Here is a 16,221-nt window from a genome sequence, read left to right on the forward strand (position 1 = left end):
AATGTTGGATTTATGTTTGTTGATACGAACTTTAATCTTCCTTTCCGTTTTTCCAACATATAATTTGCCGCATGGGCATTTCAAGGCGTAGATGAGGTTTGTGGAGTCACATGTTGCGTTCACATGTAGTTTGATAGGGTTACCTTTCATAGGATGTGTGATTTGATTACCTCTGATTATACAATTGCAGTTGTTGCAGTTTTGGCATGGTTGGGTTCCTCTGAATTTTTGTTGGATAGAGGGTTGCGTTGTCAAAATTTCTTTGATGTTTTTCCCACGTGTGTGAGCGAAGAGTGGAGGGTTCTTAAAAATGTTCCGAAAGTCTGGTTCAATTTCAGTTTCAAAACACTTTATTGAACATTATAGACAAAGCTCACCAAGTGGGGATAATTGAAGATCGCACCAAAAAATATCTTGTAAAAGAATATCCCAGAAGCCCTAAAATTTTCATGAGCCCGAAAATCCACAAAAATCTCCTTGACCCACCTTTCCGGCCCATCGTTTCCACCAAAGGATCCATCCACGAGCCTACAGGGAAATTTTTGGACAGGTATCTTCAACCCTTGGTCATCAAATCCACAAGCCACATAAAGGACACTACCGAATTTCTCAACAAACTCGCATCTGTCGAAATCGACAACGACGATCCATTAATTCTATGTACAGCTGACGTCAGTTCTCTGTATACCTCCATTCCCCACCAGGGAGGTATTGAAGCAGTTGAACAAGCCTTACTTGAGAGCAACATCGACCCCAAAATGCAGACATTTCTTATGGAACTTATGATCTACACATTGTATCATAGTTATTTTCAGGAAGATGACAAATGGTACCTCCAGCTTACGGGAATGGCGATGGGTAACTGTGCGGCTCCTTCCTACGCCAATATATACATGGAACAGTTTGAAAAAACTCATTTACGAAAATTCAGGATTCCAGCAAAAAATCAAAATGTACGTAAGGTACATAGATGACCTTTTTTTCTTATGGACAGACACGCAAGATGAACTCACAACAGCCCTAACGGAACTCAACTCCAAGGACCCACGTATTCATCTCACGTGGCAGATAAGTGAGACAGAAATATCCTTTCTTGATGTGCTGGTGAAAATCCATGACAGAAAAATCATTACGGACTTACATCGCAAAGCTACTGACCGCAACAACACGTTGCATTTTCACAGCTTCCACCAAGGGTCCCTGAAAAAACACTTGCCCTTCTCACAAATGTTGCGCATAAAACGGATTGTATCTGAACAAGACACCTTCAATAACCGCATCAAGGAGATGCATCAACGTTTCCTAGATAGAGGTTACCCCACGCAAATCTTCAACGAAGCCGAGACACGTGTGACCAACATCACTAGACAACACAGTCTAGCCAAGCACATCAAACCCTCCACATGGTTCTTGTGTCTAAATTTTCTACAGCAACCAACAGGTTCAAAAAAATCATCCTCAATCACTGGTCCAAATTGAACCAGACTTTCGGAACATTTTTAAGAACCCTCCACTCTTCGCTCACACACGTGGGAAAAACATCAAAGAAATTTTGACAACGCAACCCTCCATCCAACAAAAATTCAGAGGAACCCAACCATGCCAAAACTGCAACAACTGCAATTGTATAATCAGAGGTAATCAAATCACACATCCTATGAAAGGTAACCCTATCAAACTACATGTGAACGCAACATGCGACTCCACAAACCTCATCTACGCCTTGAAATGCCCATGCGGCAAATTATATGTTGGAAAAACGGAAAGGAAGATTAAAGTTCGTATCAACGAACATAAATCCAACATTCGTACTAAACAGCAAAAATCTAACATTGCTATGCATTTTCAGGAGCTTCACCACACTATCGCACAATTGCAATTTACTGTCCTAGAATGCGTCACCCGCAGTGAAGGAGTGGACAACCGTAAACTGTTACTGCAAAAAGAATTACAATGGACTTTTCGTTTGCAAACCCTTAAGCCACATGGACTCAACGATCGAGTAGAATACAGTTGTTACTTATAATCTATATGTAGTCATCACCTGCATTGCTCTTTATTGACTGCTTATTGTGTATTGTGAGTAATAACCCGTGTCCACGTCATGATCCTTTGTTTATTTATGTTTTTCTATTCTCCCGGCCCTTTAGTCCTACTTTGGTTTCTCATCCTACCCACATTCCATCATGGCCCCCGTCCCCGACTCCTTAGTCCGTTCTTTATGTCTTCCGTTGTTAACTCCGTCCCCACACACCGGCTCGCTAGCAGTCTGTCACGTTTCTACACTGACCGCTACTGCGCAGACCATGAAGTAAGTAACGATCCTGTTTTAGTCCTCTTTTAGGACCTGGCACGATATTTAAAGCTTCGTCACCCGCTTTAACTTAATTTTACGCACTCCATCGGTGATATTCCAACTATACCCCTCCCGGTTCCACCTTGTGTCCTAGCATCCGATCCTATGCACATCACACCGTATTTCGTCTGGCACTCAGTTATATGCCCTGCACAGATCACCACACGATATTGATCGACACTGGATAATAAATTTACAAGCCAAGACTGCCCCTATATTTTTTGTATTCTTTGTACTTTTCCCTCCCATGATCCGGGCTTTTTTCCTTCTTTTTTCAGCCTCTCCTTGATAAAGGGCGCGTAGCCCAAAATGCATTGGAGTTTCTTTGGTTCGCGTTAATGATATGTTGATAATATCAATGAACTTTTCTGAACTTTGATCGAAAATACTTTCATCATATTCAATAAACCTACCTGCAAATCGACCCAGTGAATCATTGTTATGAACACTTTGGAGTGCCTCCATGAGGGGATGTAATTGCAATTTGTATGCTTACACTATCTCATTGAACCACCAGGCTAGTCCCACCACTATGGTGGGCTACCTGATGTGCTCCACGAAAGAAGGGTTCCACCATCTTGTTTTTGGTGGAATTAGGAACTCTGGTACAGGGCTATGCCCACTCCCCACAGGGAGTGTTCATATAAAGGGTATAGTGACCCCAGGGGTCTACTATCCTTTTCTCTCCTTAACACTCCAAAATGTATTATTTAGGTGGCCCCCTGTCACCAGGAACTCATTTGTCTGCATGAAAGAAGATGAAGGACAAAGATGAGCTGAGGATCCGAGAACTGTGGACGAGCTGTGGACATTGGTGTCAAACCGTGCCTGCCTGCTTAAGTCCCGACAACTACAAAGACCTGAGTCCTCCTACTGCTATGCATCCTCCTAGAGCCTTGGAGGGATGCCAGCACTTCTCCAAACAGCCAGCACCTAACTTGTAGTGGATGAGCCACTTGCCTGCAACCACTCACTGCAAAGTCCAGTTCACTGATCTGCTGACCAGGGAGCTTTAGGAACGTTCTCCTGGAGAAGGTTCCTAAAGCTTCCTGAGGTCAGCCTGTCTCTCTAGGGAGTCTCGAGAGTCAAGACCCTCCAGGAGCCCTCCAACACCAATATCCTGGTTACCAGAGCCCTTGCTGCAGCCACAGCTTGTTCAGTGTCCAGCCTGGACACCAACACCACCAAGGCAGACCTACTGATGTGGGACATCACCATCGGAGAGGCCATCGTTAAGAGTGGCCCTTTTGTCCTGTTTTTGCCCCATCTCAAGGTCGGCCTAGAAAGTGAGAGCCTCCAACGTAAGCGAAACGCTGGACAAAACCCCTCTGCACCCGCAGTCCGAGCCTATCAATGGTGTGCACCCTTGCTCCAGAGACACTTAAGAGCCAAGTCCCCTTTTGGTTCTGCTGGACTGGTCCCTCAGTGCCCACTTGCAGCCTTTTTCTTGTTACAGGTTTCCTAATTGATTTCAGCTGTAGAGTTCGAGGCTACCCTTGCAACCAGCACTTCTGCACCCAAACACACCAGAGCATAAAAACCAGAACAGCTGGTGGGTCTAAGGATCTTGGCTCTGACTTACCTTAAGTCCAGAAGACCAACCCTGCAATTCGATTGCAAGGATACTTATGCAGTGTACGTTTCTCCCTTAGGATAACATTATTGCATTCGAGGCTCATGTCTCAAATCAGACTGCAGTATTTTCTGTGTTTCTGATAATCGATAACTTGAAAAGTACTTACCTAGTCTTGAAGATCTTGGTGTCTAAATTAATATAAAAAAATCTATATTTTTCTTAATTGGTTTTGATTTCCCTATGGAGTGAATGTCTCATTTATTGACTCTGTGTGTGCAACAAATGCCTAATACTCCCCTTTGTTAAGCCTAAAATGCTCGACCACACTACCACAAAGAGAGCATTCAGGATTTTTAAAGAAAGCCCCTGGGAAACTAATGAAAGTCATCTAGACTATTTGCATAATGTACCCCTTAGGTGGACTGCATAAATAGTCAGCATCTTACAAGCGGTATCTCTTGAGGCAAGGGCATCGTGTCAGTGTCAGACAGACTGCTGTGTGTTGAGGAATAAGTGTTGTTGCTTTCAAATCAGACAGCATCAAGGGTGGCCGTCAACGGTGGATTGCGTTCTGGCATGGGATGCGGGTTCAGTACTGAAGACAGTATGGGTCTGGGAGTGGAACCACATGGCCCAGCTGGCAAAGAGGGAGGTCAAGATAGGAGGCTTCTTTTTAACTGCAGCTGCGCCATGAGGAGCCGGTGTCGAGACCAAATTGCAAAACATCACATTCTTAAATTCGTGGACTTAATGTTGAGTTGCCCAGGTCAGCGGAATTCGGGCTGGCGTGGGATAGGATTTGGAACGGACTCTGCAGAACAACTTCGAAAGCAGGACCGGGAGGCTCGATGATGCCCATGAGCCCTCTCAGGAGATTGAGAGAGGTGGAACAGAGCCAGTTCCCACTTGGTCTTTTTTTTTGCTTTTTCTTGGACTTTCTCAGAAACTTGAACCTTGACTAAAACCTGTTACAGGCACAGCTTCAGAAGCGGGACTGTGATCTCTACCGTGACTTTGACCGATGTAGGTCTTTCGATGTTCGGCGTCGAAGAGCTTCAGCTTGCGCTTCTGGATAGCTTTCTGGTGCATCAAGGCGCAGTTGCTCCAGGTATTGGGGTCATGTTCAGACCCAAAACACCACAGGCAAACTAAGTGGAGGTCAGACATAGACATTTGTTAGCGTCATTCCCCACAAGGCTTATACTCCAACGACTTTGCTAGGGCAATGTCCCCTCCACACTGGTAAAAACATTTTTGGAAAAAAATGTTTCAAAAACTTCGAACAGTCTGAAGAGACCAGGAGATGCTCCGGAACCACGTTTGTTGGCACAGAAAGAAAGGAATGGATGGATGTCAGCGTACATGGGTGGTGCCTATATAGGCCTGTGCACGTGCAGAAAGATGTCTGAGTCACCTGTCGGCATGCAGGGTACTGCTTACGATTTTCTGGACTCAGTCTGATGCCTCAAGGAATATTCAAAAGGTGAGGAATCTGCAGTCAGAAGTCTCTATCAGAAACAACTATCCACTAGCTAAAGCTAAAGCTATTTTAGAGCTTCTTGGAGGAAGGAATGATCTATAATTGGTCACTTGCTCGTAAGGTCATAGCACCTGAATGGTAGTCCGTAAGATATGCATGGCAGCGAAAGGCACGGTTATTAGACTGGTGCTCATGACCCACCAGCAGGGAGTTTAGGAAAAGTTTTTAAAAATCGGGTATGCTTCAGCATCGGCAGACCTGGACTAGGTTTACTTGCAATTTCTGTGTCATAATAACCTTCTCATCTAACTAAGGATGACCGTACCAAGAAAAGCTTGCATGAAGCTACATTACATGTTGATGGCATGACATTTAGAGCCAGACCTCAATGTATAGCCAAATTAAAAAACAAGAATGGGGGATAAAAATGTTGATTATTTGGGGTGGGTAATGTAGTACCAAAACAGAAATCAAGTCAAAATGCAAAACAATAAAACCCCCAAGCCGAATTGGAAAACTAGATTAAAATTTCATAAAGAAACACAATAAAATGAGAAAAGCTCCATTAATGGGAACAAGTTTTTTAAAAAAACACTTTAAGTAGTAATAGCGCAAAAAAGCTATAGGTGCCAAAGGAAATCCATTGTCACAACTGACAGGGTGTTAGGCGATATTTGAAGCAGACCGCAATGGTTTGCGGGTCAGAAACAACAGTCAGGTTTGGACCGGTCAAATATTTACCTTCTCAATTAGTCTTTTAAGTTCCATTCCACCATAGGAGTACACACCTAAAGCCCCCCCCAGGACCTTCAGGGGAGCCTCACTGGGTGTCAGGTAGAGACTGACAGAAGGATCCTGTCCAGGTCCAGTTCACACTGGTCAGCTTGGAACTTCCAGGAAAAGGCATCTTTCAGCTTGTCGTCTCCCTGTAAGCCATACAGGATATCAGCCGACTGAAACCTGGATTGTCGTCTCCCTGTAAGACATACAGGATATCAGCCGACTGAAACCTGGAGTGCACTTCTTTGTCCAGGGTATAAGAGGGAGCAGGTCCAGACCTTCAGGGCTCCTATAAAGTTCCAGACAGCAGGTCCAGGCTTCATCTGATCTTCTGCCAGTCCAGACACTGTTCTGAAGAAGGTGCCTGGGGATGCTACATTTATGCCTGGCACTAGCTAGTAGGTGAGGGTGACTCCTAGGCCATTCATAACCAATGGGTTAAGGTTCCCTGGCCCTGCTTACATACTTTGGCAGTAGTTGAAGTTTGCCTTACTGCAAACAGGCCCAAAATAGCATGTTTCAGGGTATTTTCAAGATGGTGGCAGTCTTCAGCCACACTAAACTCAGGCTATGAGGGCTGGGTTTGTGTAGTGGACTGAGGAAATCCTAGTGTCTGCCCACATTTAACACTACAATCCAGGTTGAGGCCAGCCCTTTACCCACAACAAACCCACAGAACAAAGTATGATAGGACAAAAGCAGGATTCTTCAATAACCAGACAGGGGAGCCACAAGAATTGTATTGGCATCTTTTTCTCTCAATTTCAACAGTGACCCAAGTGTTACATGTTGTCCATTAAACAGGATTTGACACTAATGCCAACCAGGATGCCCATAGCCTCAACTACCATTATTCAGCAAATTCAGAGGAGTCCTATATGCCTATTCAGGTCAGCCTATTGAACTGCTCCTGGGGACATTTCATACCTTTGTCACACATTTTCAAGGATTAACACAGGCTGAGAGGTTGCAGAGTCTTATGCTCACTAGCTTTCCTATAGTTCAGACAGACAAAGGGTAACTTTCTAATAGTTACTTTTCCTTAAAATGTATTCAAATTTGACTCCCATTAAACTGGATTTTATTAATTATTAAAAATAGTGATGTTATTATTTTTCTAGCTTGTCCAATTCCTGAGAAATATTCGAATTTTGATCTGCACTCTGGGTTTCTACATAGGACACCTAGGCATACCACAGTGAAAATAGGTTGTAGGGCTTTGTCGTTGTAGAGACACTGTAATATTAATTTTCTACATGTCCCACTTTTAAATACCAAACACTCCACCTAGTGGGCTACAAGGACTATACAGGGTTGACTTACTAATATTTAAATGGGAGGTTTTTATCTGTCAGAAGAGGTTATTTTAACAGGTCACACTGCAGCAGTCAGGGTACCACTGGAAGGCCTGACGTCAAGTTTGCTTTGTCACACTAGTTGATGGCAGTACACAGGTGACATTTAGCATCCAGGCCATGTGTGTATTTCTTACACCATATACAAGGGATTTATAGTCAAGTTAAATACAGCAATTAGAAAATAGCTAATTTATTCATGTTTGAAGGGGGATCATAGAAACTTTAATGTAGATTATCAGGAAAAAACTTCACAGAGTTCTAAAGCCAACAAACAAAAACAAAGCTGGCATTTGAAAACTTCACATTGAGATGTCCAGAGTAGGCATGAACAGAAAATGTGTGGTAAAAAGAACAAATAAATAGCAATTGAAGAGAATCCTAAATAAATAGTAGCATGACAATTCACTGATCTGTCTATGAATGAGATGCCCGCTGGTTGATAGTCGTGCTTTATAAATTCAAAATAATAATAATAGGTAAACAGTAGGGAGAACGGAGAGCAACCTTTCATACTCTAAAGTAAAGACACTAGGAGAAAATATAAACTTCGAAAAAACCACTAGTCAGGAAGACCCATGTAAACTCACTATAGGCTGGGTTTCTTGGGCCTTTGTCCTAAAACGATGATGACAGAAGTAAAACATAAACAAACAAAATCGAATGAGACAAATTAGAAATAGTAACATTATTTGGAATAAATTAGCCCAGATTATATGCAGGGACTAATCACCAGTTAGTGCTGACCATATTGAAGAGGGAAACAACTAAAGAAAACACACCAGTGGTACACCTGGGAAGCAAAACTGGTGAAATGTAATTGGCAATGATTATGCATTGTACCCAGCAGTAAGTGTAGAGCTGCACCCAGTTACTACTGTGCATGCTGTAACAGCGGGCCAATGAAAAAGTCCTACTTGTGGAGCCCCATAATTAAAAGATCCTACGTACAAAAAGTGGCAAATGAACAAGTGAATTATGAAGCACAAATTAATCCAGAGGTCAGTCCTAATGGTCAACAGGTGAACAAACAGAAATATAGAAAGTGATTTATATTTACCAAGCCACAACCTTCCAATTTAGAGCCATCATTTAAATTTGGCAGATTATTGATTTTACAATCATGATTCTCTGCTTGATGTACTACTTCCAAGTCAGGCACAGTGACACAGCTGTCGTTCAAGCTTATCAGTGTCAAATCAGGCTCTTCCATAATGCCACGACCTGGCCCAATGTCCTAGGAAATAATTCGTAAAAGAAAACTGTTTAAAAAATATATCTGCATAAAACCGCATCTATGTAAGCAAAAGTATATGAACTATGGTTTTGTTAGTCACAAAAGTAAATCTAAAACCTGGTTATCTTTGTTATGGATGAGATCCTCAACATGAGTCCAGATGGATGCCTCAACACAAATGTAATATTTAAATAAGCATAAAGATTTACAAATTTAAAAACAACAAATCTTGAAACACTTTTAAGGGAAAAAAAGCCTTGTGGCAGAGGTTCACCGGGAATTAAGAGCTGCCAACCACCTGTTCTATTCAAAGCTTAGATTTATCAGACACAGTGAAGGTAAATCTTAATTGAAAACTACTATTTCATTAGGCTAAGTTTGATATATTAGCAACATAATTTGTGTAATGCAAATCTGCCATTAGTGTAACATTGGAGTGCTGCGAGTTGTCTGATGTGTGTTTCTGCATGGCTACGGGTTTTCTCATTAACCAGCATTGGAGTCCTATCTTGGAACATTATCTTCTGTTACATCGCTAAGACTGTGTTGTTACTGGATCTGAATGCTACACATTGAGTTCAACTTCTAGATCGATAGTTAAGTGGCAATTTCACATTTGCTAACAAATTGAGTGTGATTTTAGTATGGGAGGGGTGGCTGGAGGGCTTCACCATTTGCTAATGGATTTCTTTGGTTGGAAGAACGCCTGTTGTCCAGGTGTTGGGGATAATCTTTGCATGGTGATGCTGGGTACATGGTGTGTCTGTGTTAGGCATATTTGTTGGATCATTTAATTATGTTGTGTCTGTAATGTTGTTATCTACTTATATTAGTGATAACAAAAGCAATGCAATAGTCGTCTATACAGTGTTGATGTACATGAGTGTCCAGTCGAACAAGATATATTCCAGTAAGAATCCTCCGTTCTATGCAGCCGATATTATTGGATAGCACTTGTGAAATGAGTAATAGCCAAGAAAAGGGATTATCTGTATGCGGTTGGATTATTTTTATTCATTTGTGAATTATCTTGGTGGCTACAACTATAAGGAGCACCATTACCGTGATTCATGCAACAGTGATAACATGTTGAAATTTGATCTCCGAGTGCACACACCAGTTCACCTAGACAGAAGATTCCCCTGCCACATAATTGTGTATCCCCAGATGTAAGATGTTGAGGCAGCTGAGAAATAATCAGCCATAAAATTCACCATCAAATCCATTCAGATGGGAACTATCTAGGCAAATGAGAACTACCGAGGTCTCAAATACCCCTGCTGGGGTACCATGGTCAGGTACAACAATAAGCAGGATGCAGATGCATGCAAGAATTGCTCCAGCCATAACTGCTGCTGTAAGGTCTATTAAAGTGAAGGCATCTCAGTCATGTGATAACTATTTGGTTGGATCGCTCTATCGGTAACCCCATTGTGGAAGACAGAAATAAGAATGATAGACTATCACACTCACATTAGGGAGGAAATTAATTAGGTGCCTAGAGTACAAAAAATTAGTTACCTTTAAGAATCATTTTGCAGCTTGAAGCAACTGCAGGTTGACATACTGCACATTAGGCAAAGCAGAAGTAGCGAACCCTGGATGGTGTTCATGTTTTCATTGGAAAACAGCCCCTTTATATGGAGCACTTTCTAACACTATAGACACTCTAAATCTGCTCACCTCAAATGTCGTTTTTTTCTAGCAGACTTTTTGAGCATGGAGAGAAGACAGTGGCATCCACGCTGAGCTTGAAAAACGACAAAGCATTCGCCCATTTTGACAGTAAAGTCTTTGAGCATATGATCAGTTAGTTATATCTACACTGCTGAAAAATGCAGAAGCTTTTGACTATTCCAGGCACAGTATTACTCCTCAGGATTGGTAACATACCATTCAAGCCAACCTGGAATAAATAGCAGCTCCTGACACGTGTTGCAGAAGTGGAAGAGCAAATGCAAATTTAGCCTTCGAGAACTTCAGGTAGGGAAAAGGTAACTTTCTGAATGCTACTTTCCCTTAATATTTGGGAGACATCCTTTACATCGCAAGCGATACATCGCATGGTATTACAACGCGATCGTGACAACAACTGCTTTGTTACATCGCATACTTTTACTACGCAAGTCGTAACAACAAACTGCTGTAGGGGGCACAAGGTGTTGGATTTAAAATACAACGCCTTCCCTACTGTTGCACAGACTGGAGTTGGAATAGTAAATTATACTATTCCACATACAGTGCCCCCAACAGCAAGTCGTTGTAATGACTTACGTTATAAAGGTACGAGATATAACAATACAGTCGTTCTAACAACCTCGTTGTAATGGCATGCAATGCATATTCCTAATATTTATCTTAAATCGACTAACATTGATTTGGATTTTAATAACAATTAAAATGAGTTATAATTATTTTTCTAGCCAGTCCCATTCTCTGGGTACAGTATTAGGATTTTTAATCTGTACACTAGATTTCTACATAGGACAGCTAGGTCTAGCACACTGAAAGATAGCTTTTGGGTGCTAGTCACTGTAAGGACCTGTTTAACATTGTTTAGAAAATCCACTGAAAATAACTTCTTTCTCATGAGTCACCACGTCAGAGCCTTTTGGAACAACCTCTCTTATGGCCAATTTTTGAGGATACGGACGAATTGTTTTAAAAACAGAAGATGACTTTATGGAGTTGAACACACTAATTATACTTTTATCTGAGAGAGGGTACCCAAATAGACTCTTGAGACAAGCAAGGAAAAGGGCGTGGCACAGATAATAGCTATTGACACCTAAAAATCGTTCAGGTCCTGAAGGATGCACAATGAGTACAATTCCCACTGACAGCAATGCCATAAGTAATACTGCCCATAAACATTGACAGCTGGTTAAAGATACCCTCAGACATGAAGATCTACCAATTAATTTGTTCAAAAGGGGTCCGAATATTAGGGATAGGCTGGTGAGGGCTGCCCTACCGCCCATCCCACCACCACATTACAATTACAGTGGGGCCTAATTCTGGTCAGAGGAAATTTTAAATGCGGGAACTGCTCAGTGTGTAAATACTGCCTTGAAACAAATTTCTCTGAACATGGGAAAGTTGGCTCAGAATTGAGTTCTTGCACTAACTGTAATTCACACAATGCAATATATGCAATATGGTGACCCCTGTTCGAAGATCTATTTTGGGCAAACAACACAGAAGGTCATAACACAATTCTACAACATATAAATCAGGAGTTGAATCACAGATGAATTTATGGTGATTGGATTTATTGTACAATTTGATTTGGCCATCTGTACTATTGTAATATTTGTAATTAACACTTAAATGAATCCTAGGGGAACATTGTTCTCTGATGACTTATCAAAAGTACATCAGCCAAAGTGGGTAGATGGTCTTTTCACAATCAAGGAAACCAATATACGCGACTTTGATATAAAGTATTTTTTCCTGTATGAGGTTCCAATAACCTCTAAGGTCCACAAAATTACATTGTATAGATTGAACAAAAGAACTCCCTTAAAGAATGGATATTGTTTTCAAGAGAATGGAATTATCTTTACAAAAGGAGAATAATAAGAGAGGTGATGATAACAAGAAAAGTCATAGCTGTACATTCGCATAAGGGAGAGTCAATGAGCTCATACATAGATTGGATACCCTGCTGACAAGGTAAGGTGTTCTGAACGTTATGTGGTGGTTTCCAGGAACACACTTGCATTAAAAGAAAAATTCAAATAAATCTCAGCACTACACTAGAAGTTACAAGAAAATGGGTATGTATCGATTTTTTGTCTTAACAGGTTAACCAATGTGGGGTGCAAGAAAAGTCCACACAAATTTAACACAATGTAGTTAAGACATTGTCTTGAACGAGCTATGATAAGGCTATTTCTACAGTGTTGGATGGAGGTAGGTTATGAAATGTAATACTATAACCTTGTAATGAAGTAACATGAAAACGACGTACTGATTTTTACTGTGAATATAAACATAAATTATCAACCTCAATATAAAATGTTGATATAGATACACTCACCCATGTAGGAATGTTGGTTTGTAACAGAGTGGCTGCAGACATTTTTGCATGAGTTGTGGTGCCATTCAGGACTTGAGAGCTCCCAGAGGATGTAATCTGAACAAATTCATGCTCATTAGTCCTGTCAGATGTTGCACTTAAGGACTTGATAGGTTTTAATAACTGAGACTTTGGGGTTAAATCTTGGGCAGATATAGTAACAGAGTGATCGTCAGAAAAAGCAACATCAACATACTTATGTATTTCTTCTTTAGCAATGGTGGTTCCAGAATTTAGAGCAGTCATCAAATGTTCTACTTGTCCGACTGCATTAACATTTACATCAGCTAATTTTTCAAAGCAGCTGGAGTCTCCCCTTTTCATTCCTGTGCAGTCCAATATCAAATTGTCTATTAATAGGTTATTTTCAGCTGTATTTTGGGACACGTCCAAATCATAAAATGAGGCATACTCCTGAACCGAACATGCACTTTGACTTCGTAGAGTTTCCAAAGGCTGACTGGTATGTGACACTTCATCTTGCAATTGATGACACTTCTGTTCACTGGATAGACCACAATATTCATCAAGTGCAGGATCAGTTACATTTTCCGAGAGGATAGTTAAAGGAGCCAATTCAGCAACAGTCAGACTCTGTTCACCATAGGTCATTTCTGTATATAGCTGGTAGAAGGATTTTGATGAATCTGCTTCTTGGGTTAAAAGAACGTTTAGAAATGAATCAGAACAACGCAGCAGGTTTTACATAATCCAAAATGCTTATTTGACAAACAATCTTGAAAACTATATACACCCAAATAACACTTTCTAGACTATTCCCTTTTTATCCCTCCATTATCCTATTCAATCCAACTAACAAACTTGATTGCCCACTACTCAAATTACATTACGCTATACTAATACAACACTAATCCTTTTTGGGTTCCAGAATAGCGTGGTACTCCCAGAAAAGGGCTTCAACGCCTCATCAGGGGTAGTAAGCGCAATATATAAATACAATTAATATATATTTTTATTAAACTGTTTATTTCGGGTACAGCCCATAAAACACATTCAATCAATATAACATAGGTGATTCATTGAGATCATTGTAAAATTTTACAGTAAAGGAGGTAAAAAGATCATGGCTCGAATATCACACTATAAAAGCAAATTAAAAAACAATATATCAACAATACAAAGAGAGAAAAAGTCATCATCTGGGCTACTGGGTTGAAAGCCTAAGGATACAACAGGAAGAGAAGTTCATATATTTACAGCAAGGGAAGTGTGCAATTAGGCAATCATCGAAGAGTTAGACAGAGAAGAAGAAAAAAAGGCATGCAGAGTGTATATATTTTATACATTTTTCCATAACCATTTTTTTTAAATAGGTAGTAGAAAAGGGTGAAATCAATAAAAAAAATTCAAACAATACCAGTGTAAGGGCAGGACATCCTGCCCAGGCAACTTATGAATTATCTGTCAAGCTTCAAGACTGAGCATAGCCTTCCCTCTTAATACCCAAGCCAATATGCAGGTATTGTGAGACTGCAAGAGCTAGGAGTTCTCTGGTGTCAATCTTAAATAGTCTCTCCGCTTCCCAGTAATGTCTCGCACCCATGAGTTTGCAAGTGGCCAGCACCCATTTTTTATGGGAATTCCTATATAGGGATCAAAATAAAAGAACGTGGGTCTCTGTTTCTTCTACATTTAGGTAGTATGGACAGGAGTTAATCTTGGGAGAAGCGTTAGTCTGTTGGGAAGTGTGGGATCTCAGGGGCAGAACCCCACACCTGTATTGGACATATAAACATTTTGATTGGTGTGGGTGCATCCGGTTCATAAATGGTTCGAGCAATGGTATGCACTTGTGGTTCAGGAACTTGCCAGTGATGGTATTGGTTTGATGCTCTGCCGACGTTTGAGTTAAGACTACCTCCCAGTATGATTGTTTTACTCTCAGAGCATCAGCTTTTAATATTGTATCCGGAGTTGAACATAGCTCATGCATGCCTATTTTAAGTGTTGTTTCTTTGATATGTTTCAAACAAGGTGTTTTCAAGTTTCTATCCAGAGCCATAAGTTCTTTAACACACTCTTTGTAAGATGTCAATTCATGCGTGGACCATAGTCTGACCCAGTATAACAAGGGTTTTAATAAATCTGTTTTCAATTTTTGTTAGCTTTTCGTCGTGAACGTTAACCCCAAATCTCGGCACCATATAGTGTTGATGCTACGGATGAGGCTTTATTTAAGGTTAAAACCGGGGAAAAGGGTCCTCCAGATGAAACCCTGTAGAGCCTTTCAATGGCAGAGGCTTTCTGATGGAGAATGGATTTACTTTTTTTCATCAGGAGGGTCCATGCTTGGGTGTCGCTTAACCTTACCTCGGGATAATCGAAGTGATGGACTACCTCTATGGGGAAGTCCCTCTACAGTCACTATCCCTCTGCACCCCTTGTGGGGATTGATCATCATGACTTTAGATTTGGCCGAGTTTAATTCTAGCCCTCTTACCCCACAAAAGTTAACAAAGCATTCAGTTCTGTTTGGAGGCGATAGGGGTTCAAGAGATTAGCAGGGTGTCATCTGTAAATATTAGTATTGGGGTTGGTATTCCCGCAATTCTAGGGGCATCATGTTTACATGCCTTCAGGCTCTTCACTCCTCCGTTAATGAAAAGGCTGAATAGTGTTGGGGGAAGGACGCATTCCTGTCTAACCACTTTCAAGATCGGATTTTTTTCTGTCAAATCCCCAGTTGTGGTCCATCTCACCCTTGCATATTTATTTTTGTGGAGGAGCTTAAGTAATCTTAAAAGGTCTGAGGAAATACCATACTCATCTAGCACCTCCCATTGTGTGTTTCTTGGGACCAAGTCAAACGCCGCTCTTAAATCGATAAAAGCGAAGTAAAGATGGTCACACAACAAGGTGATCTATTTCCAGGTTATCACCTTGAATCGAGGGCCTGGTCCAGTGTGCTAACATTCGTACGGAAGCCTGTTGTGACTCTTCCAGGATGTTATCTATGTTGCATCTATTCATTTAATCTATACAAGACCGGTCTACAGACATTTTTGGGGGAACTATCTAGAAGGTTTTAGGCCTATACTTAAGGGAATATTTGGCTCACCTTTTTTATAGATCGGTTTGAGTGCAGTGCCTTGCCATGACAGAGGGATCATTTTATCTTTTTTTTTAATTATGTGATTCGATAGAGTGGTCATATAGGGGGCCCAGATGTCAGGTTCAGAGAGGTAAAGGTCACCCAGGAAGCCATCCATTCCTGGGGCCTTGCCCTTTTCAGTCTGAAGGATTGCCTTAAGGGTCTCTGATAGGGTAAATGTGGAGGGGATAAACATCTGGCATGGGAGGTGGTGAGGTCACTTTTGGTAAATGGGAACCACTAG

General features: G+C 41.1%; 1 protein-coding gene across 1 annotated transcript in view; it reads right to left on the minus strand.

The window, feature by feature from the left end:
• The window catches only part of CEP295 (centrosomal protein 295), a 582,564-nt gene that overhangs the window by 98,717 nt on the left and 467,626 nt on the right, over positions 1-16,221 (minus strand). The window contains exons 30-31 of the mRNA XM_086935313.1: positions 12,827-13,518; positions 8,608-8,784 (exon numbers count right to left, since the gene is read on the minus strand). Of these exons, the coding sequence (XP_086791439.1) occupies positions 8,608-8,784; positions 12,827-13,518 (869 nt within the window). The remainder of the gene's footprint in view (positions 1-8,607; positions 8,785-12,826; positions 13,519-16,221) is intronic.

Source organism: Lissotriton vulgaris, chromosome 8 (genome assembly GCF_964263255.1).
Source record: "Lissotriton vulgaris chromosome 8, aLisVul1.2, whole genome shotgun sequence".
Classification (NCBI taxonomy): Eukaryota; Metazoa; Chordata; class Amphibia; order Caudata; family Salamandridae; genus Lissotriton; species Lissotriton vulgaris.